This window comes from Lathyrus oleraceus, chromosome 2 (genome assembly GCF_024323335.1).
Source record: "Lathyrus oleraceus cultivar Zhongwan6 chromosome 2, CAAS_Psat_ZW6_1.0, whole genome shotgun sequence".
Lineage (NCBI taxonomy): Eukaryota > Viridiplantae > Streptophyta > Magnoliopsida > Fabales > Fabaceae > Lathyrus > Lathyrus oleraceus.
In genome coordinates, this window is record NC_066580.1 from 237,414,640 (window position 1) to 237,430,671 (window position 16,032).

At 39.6% G+C, this 16,032-nt stretch overlaps 1 protein-coding gene across 1 annotated transcript; it reads right to left on the reverse strand.

Moving 5' to 3' along the window:
• Positions 1 to 1,221: 1,221 nt before the first annotated feature.
• Positions 1,222 to 2,538, reverse strand: LOC127122726 (uncharacterized). Its single transcript, XM_051053020.1, has 2 exons — positions 1,619 to 2,538; positions 1,222 to 1,564 (listed from the first exon to the last, which is right to left on the reverse strand). Exons 1-2 carry the CDS (start codon positions 2,536 to 2,538, stop codon positions 1,222 to 1,224), a joined length of 1,263 nt encoding a protein of 420 aa, XP_050908977.1.
• Between the last annotated feature and the right edge of the window lie 13,494 nt (positions 2,539 to 16,032).

Sequence of the window (16,032 nt, forward strand, 5' to 3'; positions counted from 1 at the left end):
CCAAATTTCACAGCGAACAGTAGTACGAGACAAATGAGAATACCATTCACAAGAAGCTCCAGTTAGGTTGTCTTCAAAATAGTACATCCACAACTTTTCATCTTCCGTGTGAGCTCCCAACCTTCCCAAATAAGATTGGAGATGAGTGCGTGGGCAAGAAGCCCCGTTGTATTTCTCAAAAGTAGGGGGTTTGAACTTGTGAGGAATCCTCACCCCCTGAACCAGACCAAGATTTGTGACATCAAAACCTAAGGAATTTTGAGACTCCAAAGATTTGAGCTTCTCAGCAAGTTCATCCATACGGCGAGTGGTCTCGTGGGCTTCGTCGTGCAAAGAGAATTGATCATACTGATAATCTTCAGTAACGGGGTGCCCGTTAATCCGAATTCCTTAATTCACATTGTACCTTCCGCCAATACCATTTCCAACATTCCCCGTGTTGCCAACATTACCCGGATTTCCATCAGCAATTGCGTTACCCGCGTTACCCGTGTTCACAGGGTTATCAGCGTTCCCAGGGTTACCAGGGTTTCCCTCAGCATTTGGTATCTCTACCTCTGGATCGGGCCTCGGTTGGTCAACCAATTCCCTCAGCTTTTCCTGGCCTTCTATCATACCAGTCATCAATGTCATGAACTGATCCATCCTTTCACGCATATCAGCCAGCTCTTTCTGTACCTGGTCCATTGCTAGTTGCGAACGATTTTCCTTTGTAGAGTACCTGTGGACTCGCTTGGGACCAATAATGCCTGAAACAGAGAACGGATATTAGACACTGCGGTGACACCTGCAAAACAGACAAGGGTTAATATGCATGGTATGCGATGCGCTGCTTATTCAATTTTAAGGCACCCCCTTTCTCAATTCCGGTTTGACCTTCCAGAACAATGTATACAACTGCGATCGAACGTGCAAATAACAATACCGAAATAATCAAAGAGCATGAAACATCTGAAAGGTGTCATAGTCAAAATACAAGTTGTTCTGAGAGCGATGAACAAAGAAATGAGAACCCATCAACAAGCCTGATGGTGAACTCTACAAAAACAAAAGGAATCAAACATCTAGCAAAAACGAGTCTTCTCGAACTTCCTTAAGAAGCGCCTCTATAATCGGGTCATTAGCGTGTTCTATAAGGCCTTGAATCAGCAAATTCCTCGTTTTGACCGCTTCTTCCAATTTCCTGTACTTGTCTTGTTCTTTTGTTCTCTTGACCCCTGCTCAAATCTTTAGTTCGACGATCTCTTGTTCAGCCAATCGAAGTGCTTCATGTTGCTCGTTCTCCTTCCTCTTCAACTGCTCATTTTCTTCTCTAATTTCTATCTCAACCTGTCTCCGGCGATCAAACAATTCTTCCCACCTTTGCTGGCGCTCAACAAGCCTATATTCAGCTCTTCCTAACTGCTCCTTAGCAGCCTTGCAAGCTTTCTTCAGTGTATCTTCACCTGAACAGACTTTACGGATATAATCAGCATCTTCAGCAATCCTCTCATTGCTTTGTTTTTGAAGCTCATTCAATCTTTGAACTTCTCTCTCAGCTTCTTTCTTAGCGCACAAAGTTTTCCTGAGGCCTTCATTCAGCTTTGCATTCAAATTATCGGCTTTTCCCTTTTCTTACTTCAAACTGTTGTACTCTACCATGCTGACAAACTCAACAATAATCGGATCAGATGGTTCTCCCATAGAGAAAGGTAGAAGAGTAATCCGAACTCTTTCTCGCAACCAACTATCATACTGGGAAGAAGAGATGTTGTTACATTTTCCATAGACAGTAGCACCTTTAGTCTGAATATTCCTCCAAGCTCCAGCTGCTTGCTTAACCAGTTCTAGATTATCTTGCAGTGGGAAGTAGAAAGATTCCACCAGATCTTGATCCTTAGGAGCGTGAGTCAAGGCATACCCTAATTGTCTTCTCAAAAGAATCGGGTTATAGTTGATACAACCCTTCATACCCAACAATGGTACGTTAGGGTATTTCCCACAGCTAACCACAAAATCGCCACCTTTGGTATTCTGATTACACCATCTGATGTCTTTAGCAGTCAAGACAACCAACCTTCTAGCCCAATTCTTGGCTTGATGCGGGTTCAGAAAAGCATCGTCATTTGGAAAGTGCCCCACGAGCCACTTATGGAACAATGGAGCGCAACATCTGACCAATCTCCCTCGTCTCTTATCATTCTTATTGTGCACCGAAAAATAGAAATCACCAAGAAGGGTGGGAACCGGGTTCTTTAGCAGAAAGATATGAATAGCACTCATACTCACGAATTTCGGTTCATCGGCGAATAGCATAATACCATAGACACTTAACGCTAACAGAGCACACAAAGCCTCCCAATTGCCTTGAGCAGCACACTCTTCGGCTTTGTCTACCAAAATATCCAGATGGAAACCAGATAAACCTCCCTTAGAAGAGAGATTTTCCTTTACAACAAACACTTCCAGATGAAGAGACTTAGCAATATCCTTATGCTCTGGAGGAGGTATATCGGAGTTGAAAGGGACACAATGTTGTAGAGGAACACCCAAGATCATAGCATACTCTTCCAATAAAGGAGCCAACTAGAAATCCTGAAAGGTGACGCAACGCAACTGAGGATCATAAAACTGCAAGCAAGTATGTATCAAACTCCCCTGAGAAGCATCCAAGTCTTCAACCATAGGCAAGATTTTGCCATAAGTATCCCGGAATAAACCCACATGGTCAGGAGTAATCAAAGCTTTTATCTGACGCAATGGGCCGATCTTAGTATCGAAGAAATGATAGGTCACATTACTCTTCCTGGGAGCCTCCATAATAAGCACAGATCAGCCAAACCAAACCGAGAAAGGGAATACCCTGCAAATGAATAAGCATGAGATGTTGGATGCAAATATGCAGATGATGTTATGCAATGCAAAGGACATGTGACCACGAGCCGTTCTCTATGAAGAAGTCCTCAAAGGTCGGCAGTCCGGGTATGCAGGTTTAAAGGTTCAGATCCATAAATAAAACCAGTGCCAGAAGTTCGGATCCAGGAAAAAGAACCATGATGATCAGGTACCAGGTATCAGATATTAGGGTATGATGAGGTCAAGGGTTCCTGCACACCTGTAAACAACCCACCCAGCTCACATGCAGAGGCTAAAGGGTAGAGACATTGATATCACGGACTCTCAGGCTGAATAGTACTAACGTCCACCGTTTCCGGTTTGGCATTACCACTATAAGAGGAGTGTCTCAGCCAAGTTCCCATGAAAATAAGGTAAAGATCATCCTAAAGGTCATCCAGACTTAACGGTTCTCCCAGATAGCTCTAGCATTGTAGGAGATCCACAACACAGAATTCTCTAGAAAGATCCACATCTGAATTGTGTTTTCATATTCCAACATCGGACCGAGACAGAACGTGAGGGTATGTGAAACCACGTTAATCCTAAGTGCACTCAGGCCTGTGTATTGGGCCTATCTCACGCAGAACACCCCACTCCCACAAACAAACAACCCAACAGAGCCAACAGACACAGCAATGATACGTACACAAGTGCTGAAAAATAAATAACTGTACAAAAGAATAAACACCCAACAAACAAGAAACCTACAAAAGCTAGGAGGGACTCGCTTAGGGAAACCGGGTCCCCAGCAGAGTCGCCAGTTGTCGCAACCTGCGAAAAAAAACAACCGGTGAAGAAGGAAAAGACAGAAGAGTCGCCACCGTGCGTTATTTATCCCTTTTATCCGTCAATTTCCTCTTCATGGAGGTCTTTAGCACAGGTGCCTCTTCTTGGAGGTCTTTGGGCACAAAAGTAAACACACACAAAAATTGCCTCCTATCGAGGTCTTCCAACTAAGAAAACGGTAAAAATGCGGGAAAAATAAAGGGATCAAGAGGTCTACCGTACGGATAAAGATCCGAAGTAATAGCAACTAACGACACAAGAAACCCGGAGATCCCTCAAGCTAGCACCATTAAAGAAAGCGAGTCAGTACAGGTGATCGGAATAAACCTCCAGGTGGTATCCCACAAATAAAGTGGAATACCAAGCAAGCCATCTCTTCTAAAGTCATGTGAGCCCTCACAAAAACTCAGCAAATAGGTTAGAGTAACATGATGGAATCAGGAGAAAACAATGCCATGACGAACACAAAACAGATTAGAGCAAACCGAAAAAACAACTACTGTCGCGATCGCTGCTGCTTCGCTTAGCGATGCTTCGCTGCGTGCTCGCCTAGCGAGGTGCTAGCGAGCGCCTGCGGGTTTTGGGTTCTTCATGGATAACAGTACGATCTCAGAAACCCCAAACCCCGTGGTCTCCATTTCATAAATTAAGTGATTAAACATTCAAAGTATTGTTTTATACATTCATGCATATCTAAACCCATGGGCAAAACCTAATGATACCTCATACATTCAGAGAATTCAATTTGAAAGCATAGGGTAATGGGAATAAGGGCAAACCTGATTAGAGGGATCGATTAAAATCGAATGGCACGGCTGGGTTTGCAAAGCAATGTTAGGGTTTACGTGAGACGAAGGTGATAACGTGTGTGAGTCAGAGTGAACTTTTCAGAGCTGTCTGGAGGCTGCTACAGATTAGTTCGTCTCTCTCCTTCTCTGCTTCCTTTTCCTTTCTCTTTTCTCCCCTGAAACTCTAGTATTTATAACCTGATTTTCGTGGCTTGGTGGGCTCAAATGAGGGCAACTCAAACCCATGACTTTCTGTTATTTTTTTCAAAACGCGTGGGCTTCGCCTAGCGAAGGATCTACTCGCTTAGCGAGCATGACAGTTCAGATTCGCTAGGCGAACCATTCTGCTCGCCTAGCGAGCATGACAGCTCAGGAACAGATTTTTGCTCTTTCAAGGTTAGCGTTTGAATGATAAATAGACCCCATTTGAACCTGTTGGAAGTAACTCAAGTCTTTCCCCTGTGTTGACTGATCTCCCGGATAGAACCCACAAAGTGTGTTGGATGATGTTCAAGCTTCTTGGATCTGATTCTGATTGACATGATGAAATGCAATAGTAAATGTTAAATGACCTAAAAATGAATGCATGAATGAGGAGGGCAAATTTTGGGGTGTTACATATATATATATATATACTAACAGTTGCAATATTTGTGATTTCAGGTGTCCTCTATTTTTCACCTAACTTTTCAGGATGGAGAAGTTTGACACAATGCCAGTGATTTTTCGTGACCCTGTACAGGAGCAACGCTACGCCATGCTTTCCCAGCGTCCAATGCTACCCACCAGATATCTTGATTCAAGCTGCATGGAAGCATTAGGCATTGAGCCTACTGTCAGGAATTTGTGCAGTCTGTTGCAATGGGATGAGTATACTGAAGCGATGCATTTGACTTACAGGAACCTCACTTTGGAGTTCTTGAACTCGCTGAACTACGAGCCCTATGTTGGTCACGCTAGAGATGGTGGCTACATTAATTTCAGGATGTTTGGGACAGAGTACACCTTCAACCATAAGCGTTTCGGTGACTTACTTGGATTTCAGACTACTTATGATGCCTCATCTGAGCTCCCCATGAACTATTTCCTGAGTAGAGACGTCGAGAAGTTCTGGAGTGAAATTACATGTGGAGGTAGCCCTGACCCTTCCACCCAAATATCTAACAAGATCCATAATCCTGCTTTCTGATATTTTCAGATGATTATTTCCCACACCTTCCGGGGGAAGAGTGACACTGATACACACATAAGTGATAAAGAGATTTTCTTCATGTACTGTACCACTCAGTCACGCCCAGTAGCTTGCGGATATTTTCTGATTGAGAGTCTCTATCTTAGTGCTCGCTCTGCTGTGAGTCCTATACATGTTGGAAGCATGGTAACCCATATAGCCTCCGCCCTAGGACTTGATAGAAGGCTATTACACCTAACATCTTACTGCAGTTATACTTTGATGGATATTGACTTCTGTCTGGACCGTGGCCTCATGAGGAGATCTTCTTTCCACCTAGATCAATACACGCTCTTGATCTAGGGTGAGACTATCCACTACTTTACTTTACTAGACCCTCAGGTAACTTGTGTTTATAATCAGGCCAACTGGGCCTATGCCATAGAAGGCAAAGGCGGGACAGTAGATGAGCAGAGATTCCTACCTGAAGCAGAGCATCATCCAGCACCTACCAGGATCAAAATCCTCACCAATAATCCAAATCTTCAGAGCCCAAGCATGCATTCTGAGCTTGTTAAGCTTCGTTGGAGATAGCCCAGCTCCTCCAGGAGCTTGCTGACGTTGCTTTGCAGGTCGAAGTGTCAGATGTCACACATGCCACTGAAGTTGATATACTGAACAATGAGATCGCTGACCTTAGACACCAGATTGTAGAGCTCCGAGGATCCGAAGTCGAGGAGACTCCATTACTCCCTGGACATTGATGATATCACCGAACGAGAGATGCCGTTTGCTTTACTTATTTCCCATTATTAGACTTATTACTTATGCTTGTTTTTCTTTTCTTTTTGACTTTATGCTTGCTTTTCCTTTCCTAGCATCTCTCGACCCGTGACTTATTACTAACTATTCATATATATGTGTGTGTGTGTGTGTGTGTGTTGTATTATTATGTTTTTTTATTTTCTTTTTTACTTTACTTTACTTTTTTTTATTTTATTTTTGTCATTTATCAAGCTTAATCAAAATCAAAAAGGCAGCATGTTATGGAAGTCTATGTACACCCCCTTTGCAAAATAAGGAAAAAGTTGTAGCCCTAGAAGCAAGGAACAAGCCTGGCCCAAACAAAAAATCCGGACTCATGGCGGGCGCCATGGGGTCTGTACCATTTACGGGATAGAATCCCTAAATCTCCCATTTTTGCCTCCTTCAACCTCTCAAAACCCATTTTTTCCTCCTTCCACCTCCATTGAAGTCCACGAAAATTTCCAACTTCATCATTCTAACTCCAACCCATTATCATTCCCAAACTTCACTCATCAATTTCCTCCACCAAAAACCCACTACAATCCCATTTTTCACTTCCTTACCATAAAAAACCATTTTCTCTTCACTCGCCATCAATGGCTGGAATAGAATTCAACAATATCATTTTTTGCGGAGGGAAACTTGGAGAGCGTCAGAATAAATTTTACAGAAGTTGCAGACACGGGAAATTCTCGCCACCAGGTATGTAGATGAGGACTATTTGTATACTTTAGGGACGTATCATAGTGTTTTTCATATGCTAGATAATTTAGGACTGCATGAGATTTTTGCTAATAAGGAAGCCACCTATGATACGCTGACTAGGGAATTTCTAAGTTCCCTAATTTACATCGTTCATCCTGGCACTACTAGCAGGTACCGTATGTTTTAGAATGTTCAATATTGAATATGAGTACACTACCGACGCCTTAGCAAGTTTGTTAGGAACACCTTACGGAAAGGGTGCCATTTGTGAGACACCCTTAGATGCAGAATGGGCACTCGAAGCCTTTAACTTTTGGAATAGATTATCGAATGTGGTTGCCACTTCTTTTAAAGGAATTTTAGCCTCCACTATTCATAACTCGGCCATCCGTATTTTTCGATATCTTTTGGCATGTACTATTTTTGGTCGAGAAAATTCTAATAAAGTAAATGCTCGCGAGTTGCTATTTTTACAGGGTTGCCTTACTAATCGAAGGATGAATCCTGTTCCTTTTATGCTTGGACATATGTCTGCCGTTTTGAAAAAAGGAGGAACCATTTCTTTTAGTGGATTAATTACTTCTATTGCTAGAGCACTAAATCTCAACGCTGAGTTAGCTACCTTAGAACCTCTCCCTCACCGCACCATTAACTTGAAATTTTTGAAGGATATGAAATTGTGCAAGGTGCGGCGAGCAGGCGGATATAACCTCATGATCCATGGTGTAGCTATATCGAGTGTTTTTTTACCTTGCTCTCAACATACAGATGTGCGACATGCAAGGAACTGGACATATGATCTCGATGCTCCACCTTTTACCGGTCTTTTGCCACCTAAAGTCCCTATGGACGATGGGCAAGGGACCGATGATGAGTATGACCGGCGCGACCAGTCCCCTGCTCATAATATTCCTACACATACTACATCACCTGCACACACTGCACCTTCTTCTTCTGACCATTTTGCAAGTACCACTCCCGGTTTTTACATCACTTAGGAGATGTGGCGCGAGCACCTGGCTCGGGAAGAAAGGTGTGACGCCTTTCTAAATACCATAAACCAACAATTGATTGATAATATGAGTTTTATGGTAGCCTCCCAGCAGCGCACTGAGCAAGCACATCGGACTATCACGGAGTCCTTGCTTGCGATCACTAATCAGTAGCATCGCCAGCAACGGGATAATGATCGGAACTTCGCACTTATCGAGGCCAACCAGGGGTCTCTCTTAGGTCGCTCTAGGCAGCTGCAGGAAGTTCTTAGTCGTCGTAGCAGGAGTCGTCGACCCAGGCATCTTGACCAGGGCGGTGACAGTGCTGGTGATCAACCATAGTTCTCTCTCTTTCAGGTTACTCATACCCTATCTCATATCGAAACATTGAGGACAATGTTCGATTTAAGTGTGGGAGGAGATTTTTATTGCTTTCCTTTATTTTCAGTATGTTTTGTTTGTTTTAGTTGTTTGCTTTTTCTTTCAATAAAATAACATGTGTTGTACGAGTCATCTGTGTGGTGTATCCGTACTTCTCCCATTTCTTTAGCCTTACCAAAAAAATTGTGAGCAAAGAAAATAGTGTATTTTGAATATTCAGGCTATAAGACAGGTTTATGACAGGATGTAAAAGATTTGGGAAAACTTTTTCTAAAAATCGATATCTGATATCCCATATGTTATGGCCCTAATTTTTGTTCCAAATAAGTCCTTAAGTAGTTTATCCTTGCAGTCAGCTCCAGCTTAAGCATGCTCTATGTAGAGGACCGATGAAAATAAGTGAATGATCATAAAAAATTTTGCTTTGTTCTCTAGTTGTATGAAATTCCGGGCTAGGTGACTCTCACACGGTCATTTAACCCAGCAAAATAAAGAGGTTTCTGAAACATGCAGAAAAATAAAAATATATATATAATAATATGCCTATTGTTGGTTGGTTCAGAGGTATCTGGTGATGAACTTGGTAGGGTGGATTACGATCCAATCCCCCACAACTACAATTGGGTTGAATAAAGGGGCTACACCAACTTATGTACTAGAGCCCCATGCTTAAGATCATAATCATTAACCGGTCACCTTACTATGAGTATGTATGGATAACAGGCTTAATGTGATTGCACCTGAATGAAAAGGACTTGGAGAAGATGAAAAGAAGGCCTAGGTATGGTGGGGTGATATAGATTGATTTGTATAGGAACTAAGCCTATGATCGCATTTACAGCAAGTGTCACTATAATATCCTTAGTTTGATTCGTTAGTACCTATCGATACATTCCTTGAATGAACTTATAAGCCTTTTTAGCCTTGAATTGACTCTAGTTGATACTTTTTTTCTTGCAAGAGCTATAAAGAGTTTTGCTTGAGGACAAGCAAAGGTTTAAGTGTGGGAGAATTCGATCACACTGAATCACACCGCGTATTTGACTTGGATTACACATGTTTATTAGGTCTTTATTATCATTTTGCTTGTGTTATGCTCTCTTTTGTGTTATTTTCAGGTATTTAGCTCTTTCAGGACCTTTATAGAAGAAACGAAGCAAAAAGACCAAAAAATTAGGGTTTTCGGCAAATATTGTACTCGTGGCGTTCTGCATAGCGGCCGCTATAGGAGAAGCCATGACACATCAGCCCTCAACCGGGAGGAAACTACCACGATCCCATGAACTTCCCCATTTACTCACATGGAGGGTGCCATGGAGGGGTGGCGGGCGCCACCTTTGAATTCCACATTCCCACTAAAGAGAAGTTGAAGGGCATCCCGGTCATTGCATGTTGTTGAGTTACTTTATAAATAGGCCATTCTAGTTCACTTGCAAAGCATCCAACTTAGTTTACAACACTAAGACTATAATATCATCTGTAAAAGCGGTAATCCGTCACATCGAGGGGTTATCACACCTTAGTGTAATTGAGTTGGAGAACTTTGATTTTGTTGTCATCTTTATTTTCAAAATCAAAGGTTTATTTACTTCCTTGTACCAGATTTAAAGCCTCCATTTGGAGCAGATTCTAATTTAATCGCCTTTTTATTTTACATGCCATGCCTTACTTTATTTAATTCCTTGCCATGCCTTACGTTATTTAATTCCTTGCCATGCTTTACTTTATTTAATTCCTTGCCATGCTTAACTTTATTTAATTTTCGGCCATTGTCTTTACTTTATTTAATTTTCTCTCCATTATCTTTATTGCTCGTTTTAATTGTTTTACACGCTTTACTTGTTCTTCACGCCTTACATTCTAAACTTCTTTTCATCATGTTCAATATCGTTATATTTGTTTGTATTACCATGTCTGGCTAAATCTTTCAAAGGTTAGAATGTAAGGATCGCGGTTAAAGAGATGTTTCACATATTGCATCTGTAGAAATGCTTTAGGGGTTGTTTTGATTTTCAATTCGAGTTTTCTGAAACAAACTTGGTTAATTTTAACTACTCAAGGAGTGCAAAGCACCCTGGATTAGTTAACTAGGAATTTTTATCACTTTAAGGAAAAACGATTTTTGAAACTGTTTTCGGACGCGTTGATAGATTTAAAATCAGGAAACTCCTTGGGTAAACTTTCCGAATCAAAATCACTTTTCAACTAAGCTTACGAGTCTTATTTCTTAAAAATAAGTTTACTACTTTAGCGTTCTTCGTACCTTTTATAAGTGACAATAAAAGGCCTTGATTTAAGGGTAAACTCGGTTCTGAATACGCGAAAGCGACAGTTCCTGTTAAATGGATTCTTTTCAAGAGTAGAAAATATGGCCCCATAAGTAGTTCTATTTAGACAATCGAAGCATCATTTAACTGACATGAAATACATTCAAGCCAACCTTTATCTATATTGTATTTATCATTTTCTTTATTTACTGTTATTTTACGACATCAATATCTCATTTGTACCGCCTTAGATAAACATCATAACAATAGTAATCGATAGATTGACGATTTGGTCTATGTGGGATCGATAATCTTTTATATTACTCTTACGCGATTCGTGCACTTGCGAATATAGCGATCATTCACCTTAACCGGTGACGGATATTCTCATCTTTGGTCTTCTACCCAGTAACTGGTAGTTGTAAATCCTATTTTTCTGCAGTTTTCCCCAGCAAGGCTATTCTTACTCAGTAGCCGGTAATGAATATTCCCTCCTGGTGGTTCCCAGCGAGTCATCCTTGATATGTTCATCCTAACCGATGACGGGTGTCCTCTCTATTAGACTTATATTATCTCATTACCCAGTAGCAGGTAATGGATAGTAGACTTCTGTTCCTCCCGCGTTGGAGTTTATTTCTTCCCCAGTTGAGTGGAGTGTGTATTTCCTTAGTGAAATCAGTTTTCCTGCATGATTCAAGTACTTCAGTTTTATCCTGATCTACTTGTAATTCCCTGCAGATGTTTTGTTTCCCCGACTGAGTCTTTCCATTTTATGGAATTCCTCTAGTCCGTCCATCAGTTTTAAGTCGTATCCTGGCCTACGCGTAACCTTTTATCCCTCCTAGAGTCTCTGTCTCCCTAGTGAGTCTTCCTTACGAAATGCATTATACTCCTGCGGATCTTCGGTCTCTCCGATTCCTTTTCCTTCGTGGCAACATTTCCCCATTGAGAATTTGCTTTTGACATTTATATCATATGCATCATGAGGTCTCTTAGGGACCAAAATTTATTTCTATGTTGTTATTTAAACCCATTCTACTGAGTCGATACGAAGATTTTAACCTTCACCTCCTAAGTTAGAATGTCCTTATATAGGGGCAGCTGTAAGACCCCAATCTTGAACCTAAGATCCCTCATGCAATTTCATCATATGCATTAGCATTGGTATCATACCTTGGCATCCTCCTTACCCACTCTTTCATTGGGTTTGTTTTGGGAGAGATCACCAAGCACTATGTGATTATATCATACTTGTATTTTATCATTTCACTAACCAAAATACCAAAAATATGTCTTTGTATTTGCCTAACTTTTTGTAGGTAGGGCATGATCCTCATTAATCTATCAAGTCCACACCTAGGGTTTGAGACCCTCATGGCTAAAAGCACAACCAAGGATTGATTCATAATATCTAAAAGCATCATATATTAGTCCCAATGATCTCTACATGTTATATTGATCAAGTTTTCTCAAGTGATACTTTAAAATTCATCATCTTATGCATATATGATCTACCATGAGCCTATAAAGTCAAAAGAATTGAAGGTTAGCAAGTTGGTTGATGGTGGTTGGCCAGATGAATTCATCTGATCAAAACTGGGTCTCCCTAGACCCTATCTCCTACAATTTTCACCATATGAAAATGCTTTTAAGATCAAAGTTACTCTAAATGACACTCCAAACAACTTTCATGTTGAGACCTAGACCTAGTTTTGCTTGTAAAATCATTTTCTATGTTGAAATATTATAGGTCGTTTTGTCTAAACCCTAATTTGAAAGTCAACTTCCCAAGGCCATAACTTGCTCAATTTTTATGAGATGAAAGATTTCCAAGTTTCACAATCAAATTCAAGATGTCTACTTCAACTTTTAACTTTGGAGTAAGAGCTAATTCAAATTTTATGAGCATGTGATATGAGGATACATTATAGGTCATTTTTGACCTATACCATTGAATAGGTGATTTTCCTCAACTTCAAAAATGCATAACTCTATCATTCTAAACCCAAATGACATTAAATTTATGACCACATTGAATTTATTTGAAATATATACAACTTTGATGAAGACACTTTTCTCATTTGAAGCTCACATAAAAGTTAAACAAGGTGGAATATTGAGATATAGGGCTTGACACTTAGAAAAAATTTCAATATGTTAAATTTTCCAAACTTCCACCTCAAAATTCACCATGATCCAAGTTCCAAATGAAAAAGTGTCCAACATCAAAGTTGTTCCCCTTGATCTAAGCTTTCCAAAGAACCCAAGTTCACCCATTTTGAATAAGAATTGCTAGGGCTGTGCATGGCTTTAACAGGTCTGCATGATTGGAAAAAATCAAATGTCAAAAATCACATTTCACATTGCCTTGACATCCAAACCTCATTTGAACTTCAGAATGATTATACATGGATCAAATTGGATTGCTTCATGGGCCTTTACATGCCCATGCAAGTTTGTGAATCACAATGTCCAAATTTAGCAATTTTTCAAGTGTGCAAATATCAGTCCCAATTGTTATAAATACAGACCCTTGGAGCTTAATTCAAAAAGACCTTGCGCACCAGCTTTGCCCCCCAATTGAAACCCTCACATTTCAAAGGAAAACTTGAGAATTTTCAACTTGAAATTTGAGTTTGAATCTCACTGTTTGGAGATTCAAAAACTCCAGGACCCAAAGCTTTGTACCATTGCCAAACCTCCCCTGCAAGCTTCTCAAGTGTGATCAGATCAAGGTTGAAGCGAGAAAGATCCATTTCTGCACATCATTGAAGGTAAATTTCAGGAAACTTCTTCTCTTCGATTCTCACTCAATTATCATCAATTCTCTTGAATCTTTGGTTGTCTGAAGTCCTACCAATGTAGGCAAGAAGATTGAGTTGCTTTGAGGTCAAATCGAAGCAACTCAGTTGTCACACCTCAAAATTCAACTCCTCATATCTTTTTATATATTTGGAGTTAGTTGAAATTGAGGTCAAATTTGTGCTCTACGCCATTTTTTCTTTCAGATCATGTCCTCTTTTTTTATTTTGGTGATGGTTGAGGATGGACCAATCCGGTGAGATCCACCGGAAAAGAAGATCGGAGCTCTGGCTCTGGCGGTGTGTTGGCATGTCTCCCAACCACAGGATCCATTCAAATTGTTTTAACCTTAGGCATTGGTTTTGATTACCACGCGTGTGGCGCGCTGACTAGGTTCCACCATGGAACACGCGCGCTAATCCACTTGACCTGCCACCATAATTAATGAGGGAGATCAAGTGGCTCACGTTTTTTTTTATTTTTTGGTTTTTATTTTAATTCATTTGATTTTCATTAATTCATATTAATTTTAATATGGATCCAAAAAATATGAGAGTTTCACCAAATAATTTCCTCTTTCATATTCTGAATTAAAATTATTTTTTGGATCATTAATAATATTTTTCATTATTTAATTGATTTTGTGATTATTTTTAATTGTTTAAAATTATTTTTAAGTCTTTAAAAATTCTGAAATTTTTTCTCCAACGTCATTTGACCTTGTTTGACCTATGATAAATCTCATGGCCATTTCTTTGGTATTTTGATGAGGTTTTAGGAATTTAACAAACCATATTTAATTTAAATGCATTATTTTAGTATTTTTAAATTGAATAAATGCCAAATAATTGTGTTGACCTCTTGTGATGGTTTGTGTATGTTTGACTTGTGTTGTTGGGCCTTGGTCAGGGTTGATTTGACTTTGCTAGGTTAATATCATTGGATTTAGGGGATTGATGGAATGTACATTCCATCTCCCAAAATGAATGAATGATATTAATTTGGTAAAAGTCCTCCTTTGATCTATTTGAGTTATGATCCATTCCTCTCCCTCTTCATCTATTTCCCCTTCTTTATGCATCCATTTCATTTGGCCTATGATATCTCTAAATCTTAAGGCTAGTTGATTGCAAAATCAACATAAGTATGGATGAGATTAGGCCACCAATTTTGCATATTCTTTTTTGTGTGTGGTATGTTTCATGAGCATAATTCATTATACTATGTCTCTAACATTCATTAATACCAAAATTCTATCGCCCGGCCTCAAATAGTTGTGACTTCTACATAAGTCCAATTACGATTGCTTAACATAGCGCTAAATTTTTGACACAAAAGGCATAGAATTCTAGTTAGTGAGATTGTAAGTCTCCCCTCTTTCATGATATTGTGTGGAAACTTGGCCTTTTTTACTTCCTTTGGAAGATGTCTTGGCTGAAGGATCCATGCTTGTGATAAGTGGGTTGAGTGTTCTCCAAAGAATGACTTAAAACAAAAGAAAAAGCGAAACAATACTAACTTCTAACTTATTAACAACTAAAATTTAATTGAGTGTTCTTCATGCTTGTGATAAGTGGGTTGAGTGTTCTTCAAAGAATAACTAAAAAGCAAAAGCAAAAACAATACTAACTTCTAATTCATTAACCACTAACATTTAATTTCAAGTCCTTTATTTTAATGCACTTTAATTTTTAAGTTCTATTCATTTTCCATTATTCATACCATTCTAATTGTTTATGTTAATGTCATTTTCACTTTGTCCACTTGGACCATATTGTGTGATATATCTTGTTTGTGTATATTTTGTTTGTCTGTATGGTCTTTGACCATTAATGTACATAATAAGAAGAAAAAAAACCCTTAAAAGACTATTGTGTGGACTGTTGGTTTGATCTTGAACAATTGGACTTAGAATCTAGGCAACATTCCTATGCTAAAGGACTTGGCCAATTCCAACTTTTGTGAAACCAAGTGCTTGCAATTTGAAACTTCAACTGATAAATCTTTGAAGATCCCTTTGAGTTCTTCTGCAACATGATCACTATGAAGCTGTTATTTTGAACTTGTAACTTGTGGAACTCATCTGCTACACGGGCTAAGTTGAAAGACATCATGGAGTGGCTAAGTCTTGGATGGGGCTATCTTTATTTGATGCCTTGCTCTTCAAGATAATATTGTATGCATTATGTGTGGCTTGATTCTAATATCCAAGGGAATTTGGGATTTCTATAAGACATTTTTGTCTATTGGATTGCTACCCATTGGTCAGATCTTTTCAACTCTTAACTTTTAATTTTGTGCATAGGATTGGTCTCTTCATATCCTCCCCACTTCTTTAATGTCAAAATCTCTCCCTCCTTTTAAAAAAAATCTTCTTTGCTCGAACTAGTTTTGTTCTAAACTTTGACCATTTTGCAAACTAGAAACCTTGGCCTTATGCCATTGCATTTTCAAAC

Coding starts and splice junctions, on each gene's coding strand:
- LOC127122726 (XM_051053020.1), bottom strand. CDS start 2,538: ATGATCTTGGGTGTTCCTCTACAACATTGTGTCCCTTTCAACTCCGAT. Junction 1,565..1,618: donor GTAGAGTACAACAGTTTGAA/GTAAGAAAAGGG, acceptor TGAAGGCCTCAG/GAAAACTTTGTGCGCTAAGA.